This window comes from Primulina tabacum, chromosome 11, assembly GCF_025594145.1.
Source record: "Primulina tabacum isolate GXHZ01 chromosome 11, ASM2559414v2, whole genome shotgun sequence".
Lineage (NCBI taxonomy): Eukaryota > Viridiplantae > Streptophyta > Magnoliopsida > Lamiales > Gesneriaceae > Primulina > Primulina tabacum.
In genome coordinates, this window is record NC_134560.1 from 12173369 (window position 1) to 12194885 (window position 21517).

Here is a 21517-nt window from a genome sequence, read left to right on the forward strand (position 1 = left end):
CAACCATCATTGTGGTATAAACCTTTTTTTATACCAGATGTTCTTTAATTCTTGTTTGAACAAGAACAAATATTCTATCCAACCATAGATTATATCATAATCCAAGTACTAATTTTTTTTAAAATATATATAATATGGTACTTGAGGCTTTTTAAAATTTATTACACATTGCTAAAATACAACATAATAATAGCAAATTTTCGAGAACGGAAAATAAAAATCGTGTCAAAAGATGTGAAATATATTTTTCAAACATAAAATAACTATGATGTCTTTGGTTTTAAAATAAGAAATTATTTTTGAATAGAAAACTCACATAAGACAGTGTGTTTAATGACCTTTACAACAAAACAAACGAACTTCTTTACTATTGCATACCGATACGATATTTGATTTGGACAGAAGGATTGTTATTTGAGAAGTGAACTGACACGCATCTCAACTTGTTGATCTCATGTCATATTGGGTATATTTGAAATCTATTTTACTTAAATTAATCTAAACACCATTACGCCAAAAAGATCTGGAAACTACAGGGATTTTACAGTCTATTCAAGAAAAGTAAAGCAAGATATTTCAAACACAACATCAAACCAAAACCATTCCTTCTTACGCTTAGCACGATTATAAGATCACAATTTCACCCCAAAAGGTCTCAGAACCTATGTATTATTGCAACGAGTTTAACAGATACAGATCAATGATTTAAAAAAAATGATGCAACGAAGAACCAGACGATACAACCTGAAGATGGATAGCCCTTAAAAGCTTTCCCGTTGCTACTTCCACTAAATCTCATTAGCCCAGCTATGGCTAACAAGCTTCAGTGGAAGCAGCAAAAAGAAGCTTGGGCTATCCAAGTTACAAAGGATATAAATGTTTATATATTAAAAAAAAGAGGCCAAGGGAAAAATAAGTTAAGTTGCTAGTAATGTGGTTCAATGGGACGCTTTTTGATACCGGCCTCTTGCGAAAAGAAAAATAAGTTATGTAGCAAGTAATGTGGTTCAATGGGGCGCTTTCTGATCATGCCCTCTAGCAAAAACAATTGTTGCTTACGTTTTTCCATTTAGCCATTTCGAGCTATAGGCCTTGGCCTTCTGAGGAGCAATTAGTTTCAGAGCATGGTGCACGCATTTGTGATACGAAAAATCCTCCACCGTACCATCTGTGCGGACCAGTACAAAGCAGCGGGATTCTTCATGTTTTGGATGACGACCAACCTGGAATATGAAAGAGAAGATGAACCAAGAATGGGTTATTTACAACAACCCCCACAAGGGTTGGTCAGATTACGCATACCTACAGTGGAATAATTATAACCGCAAAGCCTCGTTATGGAACTATTCAAATCTTAGGACTTCAATTTAAATTACTAACAATCTCAAAAGACATTATCAGGTTTGCGCCTGAGAGAGCATTAGTTTCTAATTGTTGGCTACTGCAACATCAGAGCTACTGGAATTGTGAGTTTAATTAAAAAATAAAGAAAAGAATAGCATCAACATCTAAATTTCTTTAAACAGTACTGCCACTCTATAAATAAAAAAGCAACTAAAAAATGCTCTTTTGGTTCCTCCCATGTTTGATATCCAGCTAAAATAAAAAAATTAAATTAAATTGATGGAGTTAAGTTTATATTTCTAAACAAAATAGCACAAGGCCTCCTGCAGATTCAATTCCCAAATATTCCAAAAGAAATATGTCAAGCTCTTGAACCCTTATGCGCCAATTCTAGAAGGGTCAACAAGAATTGCCGTATAACCAACATCCGCGGTCTTCAAAAGATTAAATTAATACATTTACTGTCAAGAGAATGGTCTATGAATAATTCTTTTAGCATACAGGAAATAACTACAGATGTAATCTCTCTATACGACGATCACCACCAACCAAGCATGAACAAATAACTGGTCAATTCATCAGAAGATGCGTCAGAGTGTGTATTTGCTCTCCTAAGATAAGTATCCAAAGGACATACCTTTATCTCCATAGCACCCGCTCCAATCTTCTCTTTCCATCGTGGATGAAACTGTAGAGCCCTCAGAGCTGTAAACTTGTCCTCCCCACTCAACTGGCAGTCCATACCATACCTGAAACACGGGAAAGCTTATATAAAACTTGGTGGGGAAATTTTGCAAAAAATAACACATTGAGACGATCTTAATGATAATAGATTCGGGAATTTGAAATTTTGAAGCAGCCATAGTATTTGGATTTTTTTATAATTCATGAATAATCCTTGACAAATGCATATATCTCTCTCGACTCTCATTGCATTATTTAAGCGCTTCTAGTCTTCTACATTTGGTACAAAAGTTGTGATGATGTACAATTTATTTTTAATTACCTCCAGCTGAGGATAAATTAGCCAGAGCCACCAAACTAGAAAGTTGAGATTCAGGGACATGTACTTAATCAAGATGTCATCATTTATTTTGGCTGGCTAATCATGAAATACTATGTAGTCTGGTTGAACATAAATTTTTTTATCTAAAAATATAGATGCACATTGTGTATCTATAGCAAACATCACCATTTACATTTTTATTTTTTGTACAACATACCGTACATCACAAATTAGTTTCTTGAGTTACCTTTTCCAACTATGCTCATACGAATCTCAGTTTAAGTATTGAATAGGTGAGAGTATTGGTGGGTAGACCATTAATGAACAATGTAGAACCGAAAATGGACGATATAGAAAGAGTAAAACGCATAAAAACTAAAGTTGTATTTGCAACCTCAGTACCATGGCATGAAAGGCATAAAGAAGAGTCTCAATCGTAAGAAAAAGAAATGGCTAGTAAAAGCTTCACATACTCCTGCAGCATACGCTTCAATGATCGCGAAATTTTCTGTATTTCATGCACAGAGAAATGTGCTGATAACTTTCCATTAGGCAAACTCCTATGCAGTTTTGTGCTAAAATACTGGCGCTGAACATTAGATTCCTCAGACACGTGCTTGACTGGCAGCTTGATTTTCTCATTTTTGTCGATGCTTTCAAGATTGGCCCTCAATAGACCGTAGACATCAGCAGGTTCTGAAAGTTCGTGTCCCTGATGCATGAAAACATAGAAACAATTAAATAAAGGGAGAGTATAACTTTCTACTACCATGAAAATGTCATCTGATTTGCAATTAGAAAAATGAATATGCTTTCAGACTGATAAGCTTCCAGAACTCTCGAGTCTTTTTCAACACACAGAAAAAAGCAATGCAAGGACACTTGAAATAAATGCAACATTTTGTGTGACTGTAGTACGATGATCTTCTTCGATCCAAATTCCTACATAAGATGTTCTTCACGTCCATTTTCGAACAATGCTATTACAAATAAAGTGATGGCTTCCAAAAATACATCCAGTTCACTCATAGTATCAAAATGTATTATCTACCTTGCCATTATATACAATATCAAATTGACAACCAGTCCCAATCAATGGAGTTTGTCCCCATGACAATGCATCAATGCTTCCTTGTAGCCGATCCACTTGTCCCATCTTGGCTGCTTTAATAAAGCATTCACTAGGATTCTGTACTTGATTCGAACATGCAAAAACAACACCATGTTAATTTAGTTGAACAAGAGAAATGATGACGGTTAATCCAGGTGGGAAATTTCAATTTAACAACAACAAACCGAGAAGCAGGCTTGGGTGAATGGTGAATAAACATTAGCTTCCTTCCTTTGCTGGGCTAACCCTTTCGCGTTTATGGGCAAAAAATTTCCAGTCGATGACAGGCAATTGGCAGTGACAATCAGATGCTCAGGAAGGATGGACTTGTCGGTATCACTGATGGCAGAATTCAAACTCTACATTTGATAAAGAGTTACTAGACACTGTGATATGAACTGCTGCATGGTATGAAAGAAAATTAAATACATACATTGACAAAATACTGCCATGCGATGTCTATGCCATAGGCGTCACTGTAATCAAGGAAGTCGTCCGGATGACTCCGGTCCCAGTCAATTATATTTCTTATCCGAAGGGAATGGTTCGTTAGGACGCTCCAGAATTTAGTTTTGTCACACTTTTCAGACATGGAAACTCGCAAAAAAATTTCTCCTGAAGAGCCTTTGGGATGATTCGATTCATCTTTCCATAAAATATCAACCTTCCTGATGTCGAGAAAACCTGCCAAAATTTTCGATAATTAAGGTAAGCTAGAATAACGAAAGGGATGCATTGATTTATCTTGTTTGAAATGGGCTACACTATTCTCCTTATAGATATGAACTGATGGAATTGTTTATTGAAATTATAAAAACTTAAATTTCCCCAAAATTTCATATCCAGTTCTATGTGTAGCATGGGGCCTCAACATCGCATTATCAATTTCTTTCAGCTCCAATTTCTACCTGTCAATCAATTTCCAACCCTTACCAGTTAACAGGACTGAAAGGTCAGGAAATCCAAAGTTCTCCAAGCATACCCAAATTAACAATCATCATCTAACTACAATGCCATAATTCTCTATGATATGGGCCTAATAACAGAGAAATATAAACTATATATAACAGATAAGGACAAACAAGCCATCGCATATCAACCTACCATACTACTTTGAAATAAAAAATAAATAATCATGATAAGACAATGAATAATGAATAAATATCTAAATAAACGAGAATACCAAGTCTAGATTCCTAAAATGAAGGAATAATATTTGTCGAAACCTTTTACAACTGTTTGAAGAAGCATTGGAACCAACAATTCACGAAGAATTTCCAAGTCCGATTTTTTCTTTTTTTTTTCATCTATTGCATGTGACTTTTTTTTGTTTCTTTCACTCAATGCAACTGAGATGCAGATTCTGGAGTTACTTTTTGAGTGAGCAACAGCATCAGAACACTCCCTGACAATTAGAAAGTAAGATTAGAAGGATTGAAGACAGAAAGAAAATGGTGAGCAAATACAAAGTTGAGTCCTTTCAGTAAGCATAATTGTCAGCATTAAGAATAACCACTTCAAAAAATTAAACAGGTCATTCGGCTAGACATTTTAATCAGTGCTTCCCTACAAATTGTTAGTAATACTCCTTGTCATGTGGGATTCAATATGAGAGTCCAGCTACTTTTGGCACTGAGACTTCTACAGATACAGCGGATACAAAGAATCTTATATATTCCTTTCGTTATCATATGTTAATTTACAATTTATAAATTAGAAAAAAAAGATGCCGTCAAAGGAAGGACATCAGAACTGCAAGTACAGAGTAAATATGAATGAGTGGATATGTAAATAAAAGGACTAAAGAGTCATAGAAACCTCCCAATGGAGCATAAGTTTGTTTCTTTTTTAAAAACACAGAGTGTTCTGCAGAGGTCGAGAAATGACTCATAGCAATTATAATATATTAGAAGCTCCTACAGCCACCCCTAATCTAATCACAGTAGTTGGAGTTTGCTCCAAGTTTAATATAACAGGTCATTTCAATCTATTTCAAAGTGTTGTATTTGGTGTTGAGTATTTTTAGTCTCTATTTTTCTGTGATTGTGAATTTTAATCTTGCTCGTTCTATCACAATAAAATTTATTTATTAAAACGAAGTCCCAAGACGTAGGGATGCATGTGTTGTTGAACTTGAGTTGAAAAACGATTGATTTTCTACTAATATCAAAGTTAACATCAAGTACAAATGGAAGTGAACGTTTTTGCAACCAAATATAACATCAGTTAAAAAGAAGTCAACTTTTTTTCAACCAAAAATTGAAGAAATCTGGATTTGTGAAATAATCTTCTCTTCCTGCAGCTTTTATTGAAATGCTGCTTTTAACCTTAACTGTATAAACACGTTAGATGAAATATTGGGGAGGATTAAGCCGTTTCACAATTGGAAGAAACACATGTAAGAACTACACAAATGGTGTGGATATAGATTTTTTCTCCACTCCTTCACACAATTTCGTTATTCAGTAAGCAGGACACATGGACAGTCAAGGTATGTAGCGAAACTTACTTACAAACTATCCGCAAGTTGGGTAGATTTGCTTTTGGTTTTGCTTCAACAGCGTAACATTGCATATAAAGAGCATCCATAACAGAATGCAATCTTACCCGTCTCTTTTCGACAATTTCCTGGAAGGATAGCAAGAGTCATAAACTAGATTAACAGATGTCCGAGAAGAAATAAATAAGTTGATGTATTACCTTATTTATAAGAAAATGGCAAACCCATGGACTAGCATTAGTGCTGCCATTTGTCTGCAGGGAGAAACTGGTACAGGTGGTGGCCGTAATGAGGCATTAAATATCCAATCCTTACAAAACAATATCACCAACAGGAAAAAAGAAAAGAGAGACATGTAAAAAGGATAGTAGAAAACTCACCATATTCTAACTTCTGAAACTATGTCCGAGAAATAAAGTCTTTCCAAATGATTCTTGACTTCTAGAGCTCCATATTCAAAACCATTCACCCATCTTCCAAGTCTTCTCGACAAAAATAGTGATGCACTTTTATTGCCACGACTCTTCTTTACTCCACATTCAAAAACTTTCTGTGTTCAAATAATTGCAAGAAATTCTGTAAATTTTTTAAACAAAGTCTGCACAACCACTTTACATTCAACAAGTCCTGATGATTTATTTTATAAGAAACAATATTATATTAATTAATTAAAAGCATTTAATTACAGCTGACGGAAAAGTGATCCGCATCTTAACCAAAAAAAAAAAGACACAAGCCTGCTCAAATTAACTACAAATATAACTCCTATCCTTCAACAAATCTGAAATTGAGAAGTTCTTTAACTCTACGTGCTTCCGAATCCAGCTAGATGTCCGAATTTTAATCTTGTCCCAACACTCTTCAGTCGACTTTCTAAACTGTCAAAAATCCGTCTATTACAGTTCAACGAAACTGAACAGCGGATACAATGAACTATCATTGTCCAAAAAATTCTACACCTCCAGCCAAGTTCGTGTCGAAAATCTACAACAAATAGTTCGTACGGAGATCTTGGAAGTTGGAACTACCCAAACCAAACCCATCTTCTCCAAATCTCTGAACCAAATGCAACTCGTAAAAAAACAATGAATAAGCAACTGATCTTGATTCTACATCTCATTCCGACGCACACGAAGTCCATCTCTTTTACATCATCGCAAGTTGGCAGCTTACCCAGCACCACTATCCATGAGAAGACTTGAACCTTCGGTGGGATCGGAGCTTTCCAAATGACATGAAAGAGAGGGAATAAAGGAAAATCACAGATTGGAAAGAAAGACTCATAAAGATTTGACTGAGAATAAACCTGAAAGATCCCCGTACCAAACTCTGATATATCTGCCCTCTCAACCAATCCGGCCCTCTCTAAAGACTCTAACAAGGAGCTCAGCTCAAACACTTCATCATCCCTCAGATCCCTCTGAAGATACAAAACCCAAGATATAGAAGAAGAGGAGCTCTCCCACTGGACAAAATGATAAATGTGTTTACTATGCATCGATGATAACTAAAATAAAATGGGATAGAGGTCCTTAAAAGAAGAATCATCCCACCACCTATCCTCTGAAAACATGATCTTATTGCCCCCTCTCGCCACTGCCCTCACTAACTAGTGAAAATCCGGATAAATTCTTGAAATAAACTTCCAAGGGCTCTTAAAAGTACCATTTCTTACTAAACACGTGTCCCAACCATTATCATGTACCCCTATTTGCTCACAATAACCTTCTTCCACAACGGTTCCTCTTCAATAGAACATTTCCACCACCATTTCCCCAGAAAAGGCCCTATTCCTCATACGAATGTTTCCAACACCCAAACCCCCTCTTTATTTCGATTTATAGACTTGTTCCCACACAACCATATGATAGTGTGAATCTCCATCAACTTCATCCCAAATAAAATCCCTCATAGTCCTCTCCATAATCTCCACTATATCCCTTGGGACTCTAAAAAGAGACATGAAGTACAACGACATCGCATTCAACACCGCACAAATCAAAGTTAATCTTCCCCTCAAGACAAAATGTTTTCTTCCAACTTGTTAGCTTCTTAGACATTTTCGATTAAACAGGTTAAGAGAAAAACATTTTCGATAAAACAAGTTAACAGAACGACATTTTCATCACGTTTTCGCCTAGTAGAACACCCAGATATGTAATACTCCAACTTTGCCTCCCACACTCCATCTCTCGAGCTAATCTTTCCTCTCTTCTCCTACACAATTAAGGCCCAACAAGCACTCATATTGATCTTTAAACCTGACATATGACCAAATGAATTCAAGATCTCTATCAAAAACCACATATGGCTCTCATTGTTGACAAAAACAGAGTATCATCCGCAAATTGAATGTGTAACACCTCAACTCTCACTCTACCCACTTGGAGACCACGTATGAGGTTTCTTGCCTTCGGCCTTATCAATCAATATGCCCAGCACGTCTACTATTAAATTAATCAGGAAAGGTGAGAGCGGATCACCTTGCCTCAGGCCATTCTCACCCTTAAATTTACCCCTTGGTCTATCATTAATAAGAATTGAAAATGAAACAGTCGAAACACAGCCGAATCCACATTCTCCATCTCTCTCCGAACCTTTTTTCAGTAGAACATAATCCAAAAAGCCTCAATCCACATTATCGTAGACCTTCTCAGAGTCAACTTTAAACACCCTCTTTTCTTTTTTTTACAACTCAACTCCTCCACCACCTCATTCACTATAACACAATAGTCAAGAATTTGTCACCCTTCAATAAAAGCCCTTTTAAGTCTCTTCTATTGTAATCGGTAAAACCTTTTTCAATCTACTTGACAAAACCTTAGCAATATTATACAAGCTGGTTGTCAAACTAATAGGCGCCTAAAGTATATTACCTTGACTGAATCTTGTTTCTACTGTATCAAACAAATATATGTCTCATTGGGAATACCATATTACCATTTATAACACTCGCCTCAAAAAATTAATCAAACACCTTCATTAGTTCTCCTTCTACAATATCCCAACGCTCCTGATAAAACGTCAATGTAAAACCATTTGGGCCCAAAGCCTTTTCTCCATCACTCTCAAACACTGCGCTTTTAATCTCAACGTATGAGAAAGGTTTTTCCAACTCTACTCCGGACTCACCATCGATAGTGCACCATTCCACTCCTTGTAGCCCCAACCCCATTCACTAGATATGTTGTATAATTTTATGAAAAACTCTACAATGGTCGATTCAATCTGCTCACTATATGACGTATCAACCCATCCACCCGTTCCAACTTGTCAATAGATGAGCTACTCTTACGATGGTTTAATAGGGAATGAAAAGTTTTTGTGTTGATCCGCTTCTCCCAACTATTTGACTTTTGCCTTTTGTTATCTATCTGGTTCCTACGACACGCTAACTCTTCTAATGCACATTTGGTTTCTCTTCTTTCGATTGCTACCTCATCTGACCCTGATTTTCTTGATCATCCAACCGATGGATTTTATTTTCCAATTTTGCACATCTCATTCCCACGTTCCCGAAAACCTATGGATCACTTTTGATAGCTTTTAATTTCTTCATAAATTTGTACCTCTCCTAACCCCGAAGATCAGAATTGTTCCACCGAGATGAGTGTACTTTAAAACTAGTATGTTTCAACCACACATTCTCGAATATAAATGGTGACAGACACCCTTAGACTTAGTAGTATCTAGGATCACTGGAAAGTGATCTGACGTCAATATGGACAAGATTGTTTGCCTGTAGTAAGGAAAAATATCCACTCACCCCATAAAAACAAGAATTTGTCAAATCTACAACAAATAGGAGACGGCCTCAAATTCGACCAAGTATACTTTGCATTTCATTCTCTTATCAACGAATCAAAATACTTCATGTTCGTATTTAAGGATCCATTATTCATTTTTTCACTTAATGATCTACCGACATTGAAATCCCCCCTAAACACCAATTATCACCAGAAATTGCTCTCAATAGGCTTGCAAGGTCCATAGACTGCTAAAAACCGGCACATGATACCAACATTCTTTTTAATTTGAATTGAAACTGAAAATTCTCCAATCAGATCATCAGTAACCGAAACCAATCTAAGGTCCCATAATACCAAGATACCCTCTGATCTACCTATAGCAGGTATTAATATTCATTCAACAAACCTAGACTTCCACAAACTTAAAATAAATCTCCTATATACCGACTCTCTCTTAATTTGTTGATGTTAACGTCCGGCCTCTCCTTGCACAAAACTCTCTAACTAAACCCCACATCTACCTGACCCGTCACCCCTAATATTCCAAGAACAAATCTTCATTTAACCATTGCAGATCCCCTATGAGAAATAAGAAACTAACCAAATGAATTATTAACTAGGTGTTGAAGGATGTGAACCACGATTAATAGCTAAAATTGTAAAATGATGGTACTACATGCCATGATTACTTGAAGGATGGTGCATAGAAAGACTATATTTCAAGTAGGTGAGAAAAGTTGGCAGAATTCAATGACATTATTTACAGTTTCATTAGCTAGAAAAGAAAGATGTAGATTAGTCCATGAAGTTAATTTGTCCTTGCTGCGTATAAACTTCAAATTACCAATAAATATTCAGCCTACAAACAATCAAGCAATACAAAGCAAAGCAAGAATTTTTTAGGCCATACCACAAGAGACGAAGTGTACCTTTATTGCTAACAATGGTGATGGCCCTAATGCACTGACAGGCTGATCTAAAGCACTGTATGCAGCCTCTGAAATGGCGCAAGCAGCCAATGAACCAACAGGATGTCCACCTACCCCAACATTTGAGGTACCAAGGACATCATTGGGGGCCATAGTAGCATCTTCTGTGCAATAAGAAAACTGAACAATTTGACTCCCATAACAATTTCTGACAGTTCCATCATATGCAGAGACTACATCGCGCATGAAAAACATAAGCTTTCTGGTTAAAGTCCCAGAAACATCAGCATGACCACTGAAAGAGCTATCACGGGTTGTCAAAGAAAGTACAAAACATTCTAAGGGATTTAAGCCTGATAGAAAAGAATTAGCAACCACAGTAAATGGGAAGTACGAGTGCGACAATTCCTTGGCACCATGCAATTCAGTTACGTCAGCATGTCTCTTCTGGTTGTTCCATGAAGAACAAGACAGATGACAAGGTATTGGAAAAGACAATGGAACCAACGAATGTTGTAATCCCAGGCACATGCTATGCTGTACTAGTTTTTGCAGATTACCCTTGCTACCAGCCTTCAGCATACCTATGAATGAATTGTTATCATCTACATAGTGATAGACAAGATTCTGTATGTCTCTAAAGACTTTCTTGAAAGCAGAAATAGAAGCTTGGCTAAATGATTCAGATTTCTGCTGTGCAACATGCATGCGTTCCTTCTGAAGATCCAAAATCTTCCCACTGTCCTCGGAGCTCTCGATGAGAAACTTTTGGTTGCAATCCACCATTAACGAGCTGATGAATGACAGCTCTTCTGCTTCTTGCAGACCTGAAGAGATATCATCCATGATATTGTTCTGAGACTGTGGATCAGATGTAAGACAAAGGTCTAACAATGAAACGCTGAGTCCCCTCATAAACAGCCACTCACAAAGAACTTCCTGAGCAGCACCCAGAAAGTCAATAGTTTTTTCCCCAGAATGACGAAGAAGACGTTGGAAGAAGTTTTCCCTAGTATCTCGTAACCAAGATGATCCATGGGAGGATGTTACAAGCTCTCCTTGACTAACATATACACCATCAGATGCAAAATCAAACTCAAAATCTGTTGGCAAAAGCAGGCTAAACAGCTGTTTTCCAGTCCAAAAACTAGTGTCTGATGAAGACTTGACGATAGCTGGCAACTGTGGCAGACAAGAACAGGACATTTGTAGCTGCTGCATTTCATGCTTACTCAAGAGAACTCCATCTTCCAAGACCAAATAAGCAGCAGACAAACTATCATGACTTAGTGACAAGAGGTTCTGACCACTCTGTCCGTTCACCAGCTGTTTGTTCAAAGCCACAAGCTCGGTAAGCTCAACTCTAGACTCCACTGATTGCGGGGCATAACCATGAAGACAATCTCCATCAAAATCACCTCGAAGTGGAGAACATATAAGAGGGTTAATGGAGAGAACAGAGTTAATTGGAAGTACTTTGACAGATAATGCAATAAGAGAGTGCTGGTGGATTGATGGAGGCCTATTAATCAATATAATATCTCCATCCATTAAAGGCCTGCTAACAGTATCTCCGACCTGCAACAGTTCCTTAGATCTGATGCACTTTAGTGTATTATTTCTGATTACAGACAATTCTCCTTTTAGAAAAAACCTCAAGTCACAGCCAGGTTCTAGCTTGTCCCAGTTCCGCAGATTTATATGGTCCTTGATCAGCACATTTTCTGCAATTTGAATTGGTACACCGATTTCATCCACTTTAATCCTAGGATCACCTACAACCACCAATCGGAAAGAATGATCTGTTCTTTTTCCAAGTAATAATTCTTTTACATGTTTTAACCCAGAAAAATCGGCTGCAGAATCATTTCTGGATGATAATTCAGCATATATTTGTTGTCTTGTTGACAATTTTTCAGAGCGCAACTGCAACAAGGGAGGTATTAACACAAGTATTTTCTCCCGGATAAGGTCTATGAAGAAAAAGAAGGCAGAGAAGAAGAAAACTTTATTTGTTTGCTTGCCTTGGAAATTTTATAACGGTCCAGAACACGAGCACTTAATTCATTGGGTGTGCCTCTAAAATCTATAAGCTTTCTGTACATAGCTGTAGTTTCATCCTGGAATCAGTCGAGTAAAAAAGTAGTTAGATATAGAATTATTAAAATCCCATGCAATCTATCTATTGTGACACAAAAGACAAGAATAACAACAGCCACATCACTTACCTGAGTTATGTGCTGCCCAAATTCTCTCACACGATGACTATTTGGAGTGACAAGTAAGAAGTTGAGAAAGATTGAATTTTTCCTTTTCAGAAGTGCTTCAAGAATCCTTGGGCGAACATCTTTCAACATACTATAAATCTGAATGGTAAAAATAAACAAAAGCATCACTTGGCCATCACATAAAAAAAATGATACAAAAAAGAGGAAAAATCTCACAAATTTTGAAATTGAAGAACAGTGATAAAAAATCAGACTGGTTAGCAATTGATTGGTTGGAGTGTTTATCATCTGTTTTCTCAATTACTGAACAAGCTGTTAATCAATTTCTTGGCTCAATTCCAAAAGTAACTGAGATGCAATCGACCAAATCGTAAAATGTTCAAACAGCTTACATGACATGGGATTGCTATGCAAAACTTAAAATCATTGTCTACATAGATGGTGAGAAAGCTAGATCCTACTTGAAAATAAAGAGACGTTCTGCAAGCAGAGCAGAGCCATAGGGACACTACATGGAAATTCATTTTGAGTGAAGAACATCACAGGAATCAGTAGTTGTTTTGTCTCAACTCATGAATTGTGAAGTCATTATGGGGCAGTAATCCACACCACAAATTAATATCCACCAAAACAAAAATATTGAATAAGGCTAGGAGAAAACCACTTGCACATCAAATCCGAAATAAAGCAATTAACTTGATGACAGATTTATGAGGGAATTAAATGTGCATACAATTTAATGTTCGTAAAAGCTAGTAGGAGGTGATACATATTCTCCAGCCCCTGGGAGTGTTCAGTTAGTATATTTTAATAATTATTATGAGTGGATTGTATTTATAAACTATTTTATTTGAGTAATAAACACACATGGATTTCTCTCATTTGCAACAGACTCCAGGCATTTTATTAGCATAAAAACCACATTTGCAGAGGTATAAGTGAGTTCATCCTGCTAATGTTTGGACATAGCCACAAAAATTTTTGCCATCTATTTTCTCTTTACCACGTATTTGGCTAAGATTGGTCAACGTGAGCAAGGGCGGGCCGAAAATCTGATTCCCATAATCAATCGTGATAAATGCCCAATGAAACTGAAAGGATGTCCAAGTTTTGGTCATCAAAATCTCACTACTTATTACTTCAATGTTTAGACGTCAATTCCAAAAGTTTAAGCATTCATACATTTTCAAGACAAAGTGCTCGATATCTTAGTTACTTAGAATTCGAAAAATGAAAAATACTACAACACTTCCAAGAAATTATATTATAGCCCAAGAAATGATAAATGCATTGAGCCTCAAAAATTCCAGACATGATGTTCCTTGTTCAGTTGACATTAAAGAAAATGGATACAAGGGGGAAGCTCTTGCAGGTGAAAAAGATGATAAATCTCCAAGGCAATAAATAGACATAAAACACTAGGAGCTGGAGGGCAAAAAGGAAGATTAGTATCTATCACAGAAAAATTTCCTTTTAAACAATAAGGATGACAGGATATGTTACCTGGGCAGGTGATAGAATCCTTCTGTTCGGTTGCAAGACTTGTTCGTGGGTTGAATCTTTAGGGATGATATCCCAGTAATCGAAAGGCAGACCCTCGAAACAGCTTGTATTCCCCAGTTTTTCATTCACTTCGGCGATGATTGCAGTTTTTGCAAACACATCCTTGGAGGATACTTTAAATACCATTTTTGGATAAATTCCTTTTGAGCTTTTCTGTTATTAGACGGTAATAAGTTGGTAATGATCATGCGGGTAGGTAATAAAAACAGTCAAATGCACTTACAGCACAATATTTGCATTTGTCTGGTTGTTGATGACTCGTTGCAAAATCATTTTTCTATTGCATGCAAAGACAAGAATGAAAAAAACTCAGTATCATAAAAAGAATAAGGAAAAGAGCATTCACCAGATAGTACAACAAACAACAATTGCTGAAGGAGGACTGATATACAGGACTTTGGAGATCTCCGAAAACACAACTGAATGAATATTCAGGTTGTTAAATGGTTTGTTATTTACCACCAAAGAGCATATCAATAGTAGACTTTTTTCCCTCCATTCCTCAGAACATATCAGAGATGCACGGTTTGTCTTATACTGCACCGTAATGATTGTTTTTTAATCTCAAAAAGGTTTCAATGAGTTGAACAAGGATGGATATCAGAGAACAAAACCGAAATAGTATACCAGAAAATAGATTTAAAACATACCAAAAGAATGACTGAAGAAATCTCCAGTCAAGAACAATTAATATTAATCATGCAAATACCAAGATGCGGATTTTATTTTCTTTCCAAGTAGATTATCCTGAGCCGCAGAAGTTAAACAAAAAACGACAGAATGTCACAGGTACCAAATTTTCGTTGTTATTATAACAAAAATAATGTCCCATCAATACAAAGTAAAACATTGGGCAGTCCTTAGGATAACGAGCATTCTTCATGAATGTAAAATTAGCACCAATGATTTCACATGCTAGAGGCTGCAAGAAATGCAATCAAATGACTAATAAACCACAAGCAGTATAAATATATACATGAAAATCTAATTTCAATGTATGCTGGCAAATAAAAGTATCAACACATGAGAACAATACCTGACCTTGACCTTATCATGCCGAAAAAATTTACATCCCGGGCAAATTTTATTTAGAATTTGTGCAATTTCAGACATGAAATATGGGTTCAGGATTGTAAAAGGAAAGTTGATCAGACCAAAATGACCTGCAAAAGTATGTTAAGTCGTCATGAAGAAAAGACACGACAACCTTCAAATCAAGGTGTTTAGGATAAGAGAGAGAAAGATAAAAAGGTATTATTATTTTTTATTCTAATTCTCCAATCTACCTTCACATTCCTTGGCTAATTTAGAGCCACATGTAAAGCATTCACTATTCTGCCGATTGGGAACTCCCAATGCAGGATCTGACACTTCGTGAACAGTTCCAACAACCATGGTCGAAATTTTTCCCTAGAAATGAAAACGGCTGTAAAGATGAAGTACTTCAAGGAAAATTACTTCAACCAAAATTACTGACACATTTGGGTTTTGTATTAATAAACAAATTACTTTAACTTATCAGAGCTTATCATGATTCAGTATACACTAGAATTCCAAAAAACACAGTGTTATACACAAACGAGGATGAATCAATAGAAAGCCTACTAAGGATGGGAAGTGTGTGAAGTAAAAATTTGTTTTAATCAAGTGAAAATAAAGTAATATGATAACAAAACTAAAGATAACAGAGCAATCCTCGTCTGCAAACAAGAACAAGCAATAATATACTAGCTCCTAGATTGTTATGTGTCTGTCACAAGATCAGCATAGAGCTTCAAGAAAGAGAATATTAACACTTACGGCATCTTCCTCAGATAAAATATTGAAAACTATTCCTTTCAGGCAACCTGATGTAACTTGCTGATCCATATACGAGTCGCTATCCATTGAAGCTCCAACTAATACTTCTGGGATGAGAAAAAATGTTTGTTAGTCAAGCAAAATTATATTCAATACAACTAGTGAGAAAGAACCATAGTAACAGACAAGTTTCTTTGCAATGCCACATCTATTCACACTTGGCGTCATTTCAAAGCTGAATCAAGAAAAAGCATGCATGAAGGCTTAAATATCTCATGAGACAGTATCTTAAGACAAGCAGTTCAGTGATAGTTTATGACATGTAAAAGAAAAATCAGAAGATCTTAAAGCATAATTACCCTAAACTAATAGCAAAGAAAATTAAAGTTGGCACTAAACTTAATAAAAAACAAAACAATCAGCAAAAAAATTCCTTCCAAGAAAAGCATTGATATTTCTATTAAATGCACAACTAGTCATAGTATAAGAATGAGACAGAAATGGTAAACAATTCATTCTATTAATTAAATCTTCTAAATAGAAGAGTTTAAGAGAAAAAAAGATTCCAACAATTATACAACAACACCATAATGAAATTCAAATGTCCTATCAGAGATTAACAAAGCTTATCCGAATAACAGTACTGACACGCATATAAATTTCTAGGATTCTAGAAGACCAAGGATCTCAATTTTGATGAAATCGCTTCACAAGAAAAACTGGAGAATTTTATTGGCATTCTAGTCGCAATAGAGATTTCAAGAGTTGATAATTGGATCTACCCCGATGATAATGCACTCAGGATAGCAAGAACCCAACCTCCTTGTAATCGCTATAATAATTAACGTAATGATGTACAGTGTATAGGACTAATGTACCTTCAGAAGCCTTATAAGTTGTAACCATAAAACAATTTTTGTTCCATGAGACTTCTTCCACCCAAAATTACTTTTGGATCAACGGCAAACGTAAAGGTGAGCAACTTCATTGACATGGCCGAGGTAATTTAACAAGATTTTTTGTCCTGTAATTCTAGGCCAAAAATTTATTTTGTTATATTTTATGTTTGACGATTGGATTTGTTTCACCGGGAAAAAAATTGAGAAAATATTACTACCAGATGTCAGTGGATTGTTCATTCACTCAACGTGTCTCAGGCAGCAATAGTAGGAATACTTAGCCTTGGTATCCATGTATGCAGCAGCGACCACATTGTGTAAATCTTTCCTTGCGTGCAAATAAAATTTCCTTACACATAGTGATCGGATGGGAAAGAGTGCTCGGCTTTAATTAAGTGGTGCATAAGGAAGAAAGAACAAATTTGCAATGGGACAAATGGAAGGGTATTTTGGACGATACATATATAGCAGCCAATTTTTAAAGCTGTCAAAACGGGCTAGGCCCACCGAACAGGTCACTCCGTCTAATATAACCGTTAGAACTGTCAAAACCGGCTAGGCCTCGCCACATAAAACCGGTGGTGAGTTGGGTTGGCAATTTTCCGACCAGCCAAAATTTCAGGCGGGCCAGCCCCACTAACCTATTTTGACAATTCTACCAAATTTATCCTCAAACTTAAAATCATATCGAACTATATATATTTTATCACCCTCATTTATATCCACATATTCCATTTCATTTTATCTTCAAACTTAAAATCATATCGAACAATCTATATTTTATCACCCTCATTTATATCCACATCTTCCATTTCATCGTCACTTTAATTAAATATCTATAAGTTATTATGTCTCATTAACCACGCGGTACCTTAGAGGCTAGTTGCATACAATATTTCCAAGAAGTTATGCTAAGCTGAAGCAGGCCCAATGGCTTGTGTGTCCATATTCTCACACAAGGCACAATATGCCTAATGGCATGTGAGTTTTGGTTCCAGCAAACATTTATGAAATTGAGATGGACGATGACAACATGATAGCACTATTGGACCCCGTCCAACATAGCAACACCCATGTCATTGCAAACACTAAAATTTGGTGATCTAAAATCAAGGTTGACAATTTTGATGGTTAGCGGATCGCTGTGCATGAATCATGTTAAGAAAATTTAGATTTTGTTAGATGAGATGATGATTGTGCCATTTACAAAAATAACAATGATATATTATGTTTAAGTGCACAATTTATCTTTGAATTTTTTAGAGTGCAATATCTTATTTAATCAGGAAATTATGCTTAGGCTATAACTAAAAAATTCTCAGAGTTGGTGATTATGAAATTTTGTTGGCGGAGATGAATACAACTGCGGCAACAATGACTCAAAGAATATGTAAGATTTCTAGCCCCCAGAGATGGGATGGTTGATGAGCTGCACACTCACAAGCATGATAAAATTTAATCGTGCACCAGTTGAGGAGTTCTGCATAGGTTTATGAGACTCCTTATTCTACTGTTTTTCCAGCAAGGAAACAAAGAATTTGTCTGTTTTATGTGTTAGTGTTTGCTGTCGCTGAAGAAACAAAGAGTTTCAGCGCCCTAACCATTAAAATTTTGGGCTAATGAAGCAATAGATAACAAAATGGAGATGAATTTGGATTGATGGTAGGAAAGTTCAAAATGATAGCCACAACTTCGATAACAATGAGCAAAAGGATTGATGGAATAGAATTTATAATCAAGATGACAGTAAATTTGTAAACATAAATATGGAGAGGCAGAAAAGGAATGAAAACATTCTTAAAATGAAGAATACCATGGTGAAAGAGATAGAGGGTGTAGAAATCACAAATCAACGGCTACAGGAATAGACAAAAGGTTAGGGATACATGTAAGTGTCTCATATTTTCCTCATATAGAAGGAAATCATTTGAGCTCGTGAAAAAGAATTATCAATTTCAATTTCGGTGGACAGGCTTGCAAAATCTATGATTAACTATTGGATTGCTCAAGTTAAACGCATAACATTTTAATTTTCATTGTGAAAGTCTGCAAGTTTTACATGCTTCATGGTTGTGGCATCAATGTTATATCCCTTCAAAGTTGATGGTATAAAGCTTCTCTAGAATACAAACATGGCCCCATTTAGGTCAAGGACATCACACATGAAGGGTCGATAATGGAAGAACAAGCAAGATGCCAGTTCTGAAAGCATGATTATAAGAGCGAACAACAAAAAATTGTAACATCCACAGGCCAATTCGGAGATCTTCATGTATATACTGTCATTGGATGACAACTATGAAAACAGAAGGTACATTGGTCGTGCTCTCTGCTCTACAGAATTGGCAAGATATCACCTTTGCAAGCATCTCTTCAGAGTCAAAAGAAAAGATGGAGGAAGAAATTAATGTTCAGCAGTCAGAAAGAATTAGGGAAGGGATGGAAACGGGAGAAAAAAATAACACTGACATGATTCTATGTATGGACACGAGCTCTTAGAGCTTTACTATGACATTTAATATCAACAAAGGTTTTCAAAAGGGTAAAAGTGAGGCTAGCAGCCAAGCATGCAGAAGACTTGATTTTTACAGCGAATAACTTGAAAAATTATGCAATGGTTCAAGCAATACAAGATTCAATCAGCTATTTGATTGAAGTGATAACAATCCTTTCTTCATTTGGGAGAGGTCATGGATTTACTTGATCTTGTTGCACGAACTTCTGCAAAATGCTAATCAAATTCTCAGGCCTCAGCAGAGATAGCCATCAAACAAAGACATGAAACACCATCAAACAAACAGGCCAATAAAGATATGACAAAAAGAGCAACCCATGAGGAGTAAGAAAAAATGAAGAAATTTCACCAGTTTTCTCCCCTCACAAAGTTTGGTCATTACTCATACTAAGATAGTATTTGCGCAAAACTTTGTAAAAGAAAAGTCCATAATCACTTTTTTTAAGCATTTGCAAATACTACCTAGTATATAAACAAACTGAATTAATCAAACTATTATTAATTCATTTAAATTTGAGGTTGAGGATAAATTTTTTAATATTGATAAAAACTCGAAAAACAAGATATTTTGGTTTCTAGTTTTGCTCGAATTATTATTCAAATTCAAGCTCAAATTTTAATTTGAATTTAATGGTCAAACTGCATTAATCTATCACTCATTTAATTGAATAGAGTAAAAACTCCTCAAATTTTTATTTGAATTTAATGGTCAAGCTACATTAATCTTTCACTCTTTAATTGAATAAAGTAAAAACTCTTTCACAACTATGAACAAGTCGAAACTGGTTGTGCCATAAACAAATGGCATCGTCAATTTTGATCAAGAATTCAAAATCTATATTTTAACTAGATAACACATAACTGCTTGAAATTTCAAAGAAAAGCTAGCGTACCATTCCACTTCACAAAATAAATCAATGGCATGCGAGGTACAGCCATCAACACTGATCCTTTGTCACAGAAAAAGAAAAAAGGACTGCTTCTTTTTCTACTGAATGTCAAGAAGTATGTACATTAACCCAAAAACTGCAGATGATCAGGCGAACCAAGGAAAGCAAATGCAGATAGAAGGGAAAATTATCAATCCTCATAACATAACATCCATAAACCGTAAACCCATCTTCAATAAAGCACAATCAATCTATAAAAGAGGAAGCAAACAACAAAAATCACAGAAAAAAAACAACTCATCTTACCAATCTGCGAGAAAAAAAACTCCAAAAGATGACAGAGAACCGATTTTTCCCCTCGCCTCCTTCAATTCACCAAAAGAAATAACTTCCTTTTACCCTCCCCAACACTCAACAGATTCCCCGATCACACCCTGTATGAAACAGAGATGGAGATAAGCCCGTGGGTGTTCCTGGCGTCAATGGAAAGCTCTTGCATTAATGGCGTTGTGCTGCGCAGAGATTGCAGGGTAGTGTGTTATGAGGAGGGAATCTACATGGGTTTAAGGGGGGAGGGTTATAAAATAAACACGTGAAGACAAAAGTGTAAATATTGATGAAAATAGAGGGCAATAATTGCCCTCGTTTCCCGAGGAAGAGAGAAGCGCAGAAGTCGTGTAGAGCAATCAAGGAGAATTCCTACCGAGTCGTACCAAATATGCATTATTTGTTGTTTTTTCAGGAGACTTGTTATTAAATAAATCGTCTCAATATAATTAAATATGTATTTAATTTTTGTTTTTCTACATTTTTTAATTCACACAAAATATTTTTATACTACCTAGGGTTCATAATTATTGTCTCGAATAAAATTTAATATAAAATATTTAAAATTTAGATATATATACATATAAATTGTTTTGAACTTTGTACAAAAAAAATAAATTTTTGAGTATAAAATTGAAATAATTATATTTATACTT

The 21517-nt window shown here is 35.8% G+C and overlaps 1 protein-coding gene across 2 annotated transcripts; it reads right to left on the bottom strand.

The window, feature by feature from the left end:
• Positions 1-918: 918 nt before the first annotated feature.
• LOC142517955 (DNA-directed RNA polymerase IV subunit 1) lies at positions 919-21220 on the bottom strand. Of its 2 annotated transcripts, XM_075620491.1 has the most exons (19): positions 20841-21220; positions 16231-16337; positions 15717-15840; positions 15472-15593; positions 14654-14707; positions 14371-14583; positions 12868-13005; positions 12664-12759; positions 10640-12565; positions 6342-6511; positions 6162-6228; positions 5971-6089; positions 4688-4866; positions 3895-4145; positions 3647-3820; positions 3402-3539; positions 2824-3062; positions 1982-2093; positions 919-1223 (listed from the first exon to the last, which is right to left on the bottom strand). In XM_075620491.1, the coding sequence occupies exons 2-19, from the start codon at positions 16315-16317 to the stop codon at positions 1056-1058; spliced, it is 4377 nt and encodes a 1458-aa protein (XP_075476606.1). In that variant the 5' UTR covers positions 16318-16337; positions 20841-21220; the 3' UTR covers positions 919-1055. The 2 variants fall into 2 exon arrangements, with proteins under 2 accessions (XP_075476606.1, XP_075476607.1); XM_075620492.1 differs by lacking the exons at positions 15717-15840; positions 16231-16337; positions 20841-21220 and having other exon boundaries at positions 15467-15551.
• Positions 21221-21517: the final 297 nt, after the last annotated feature.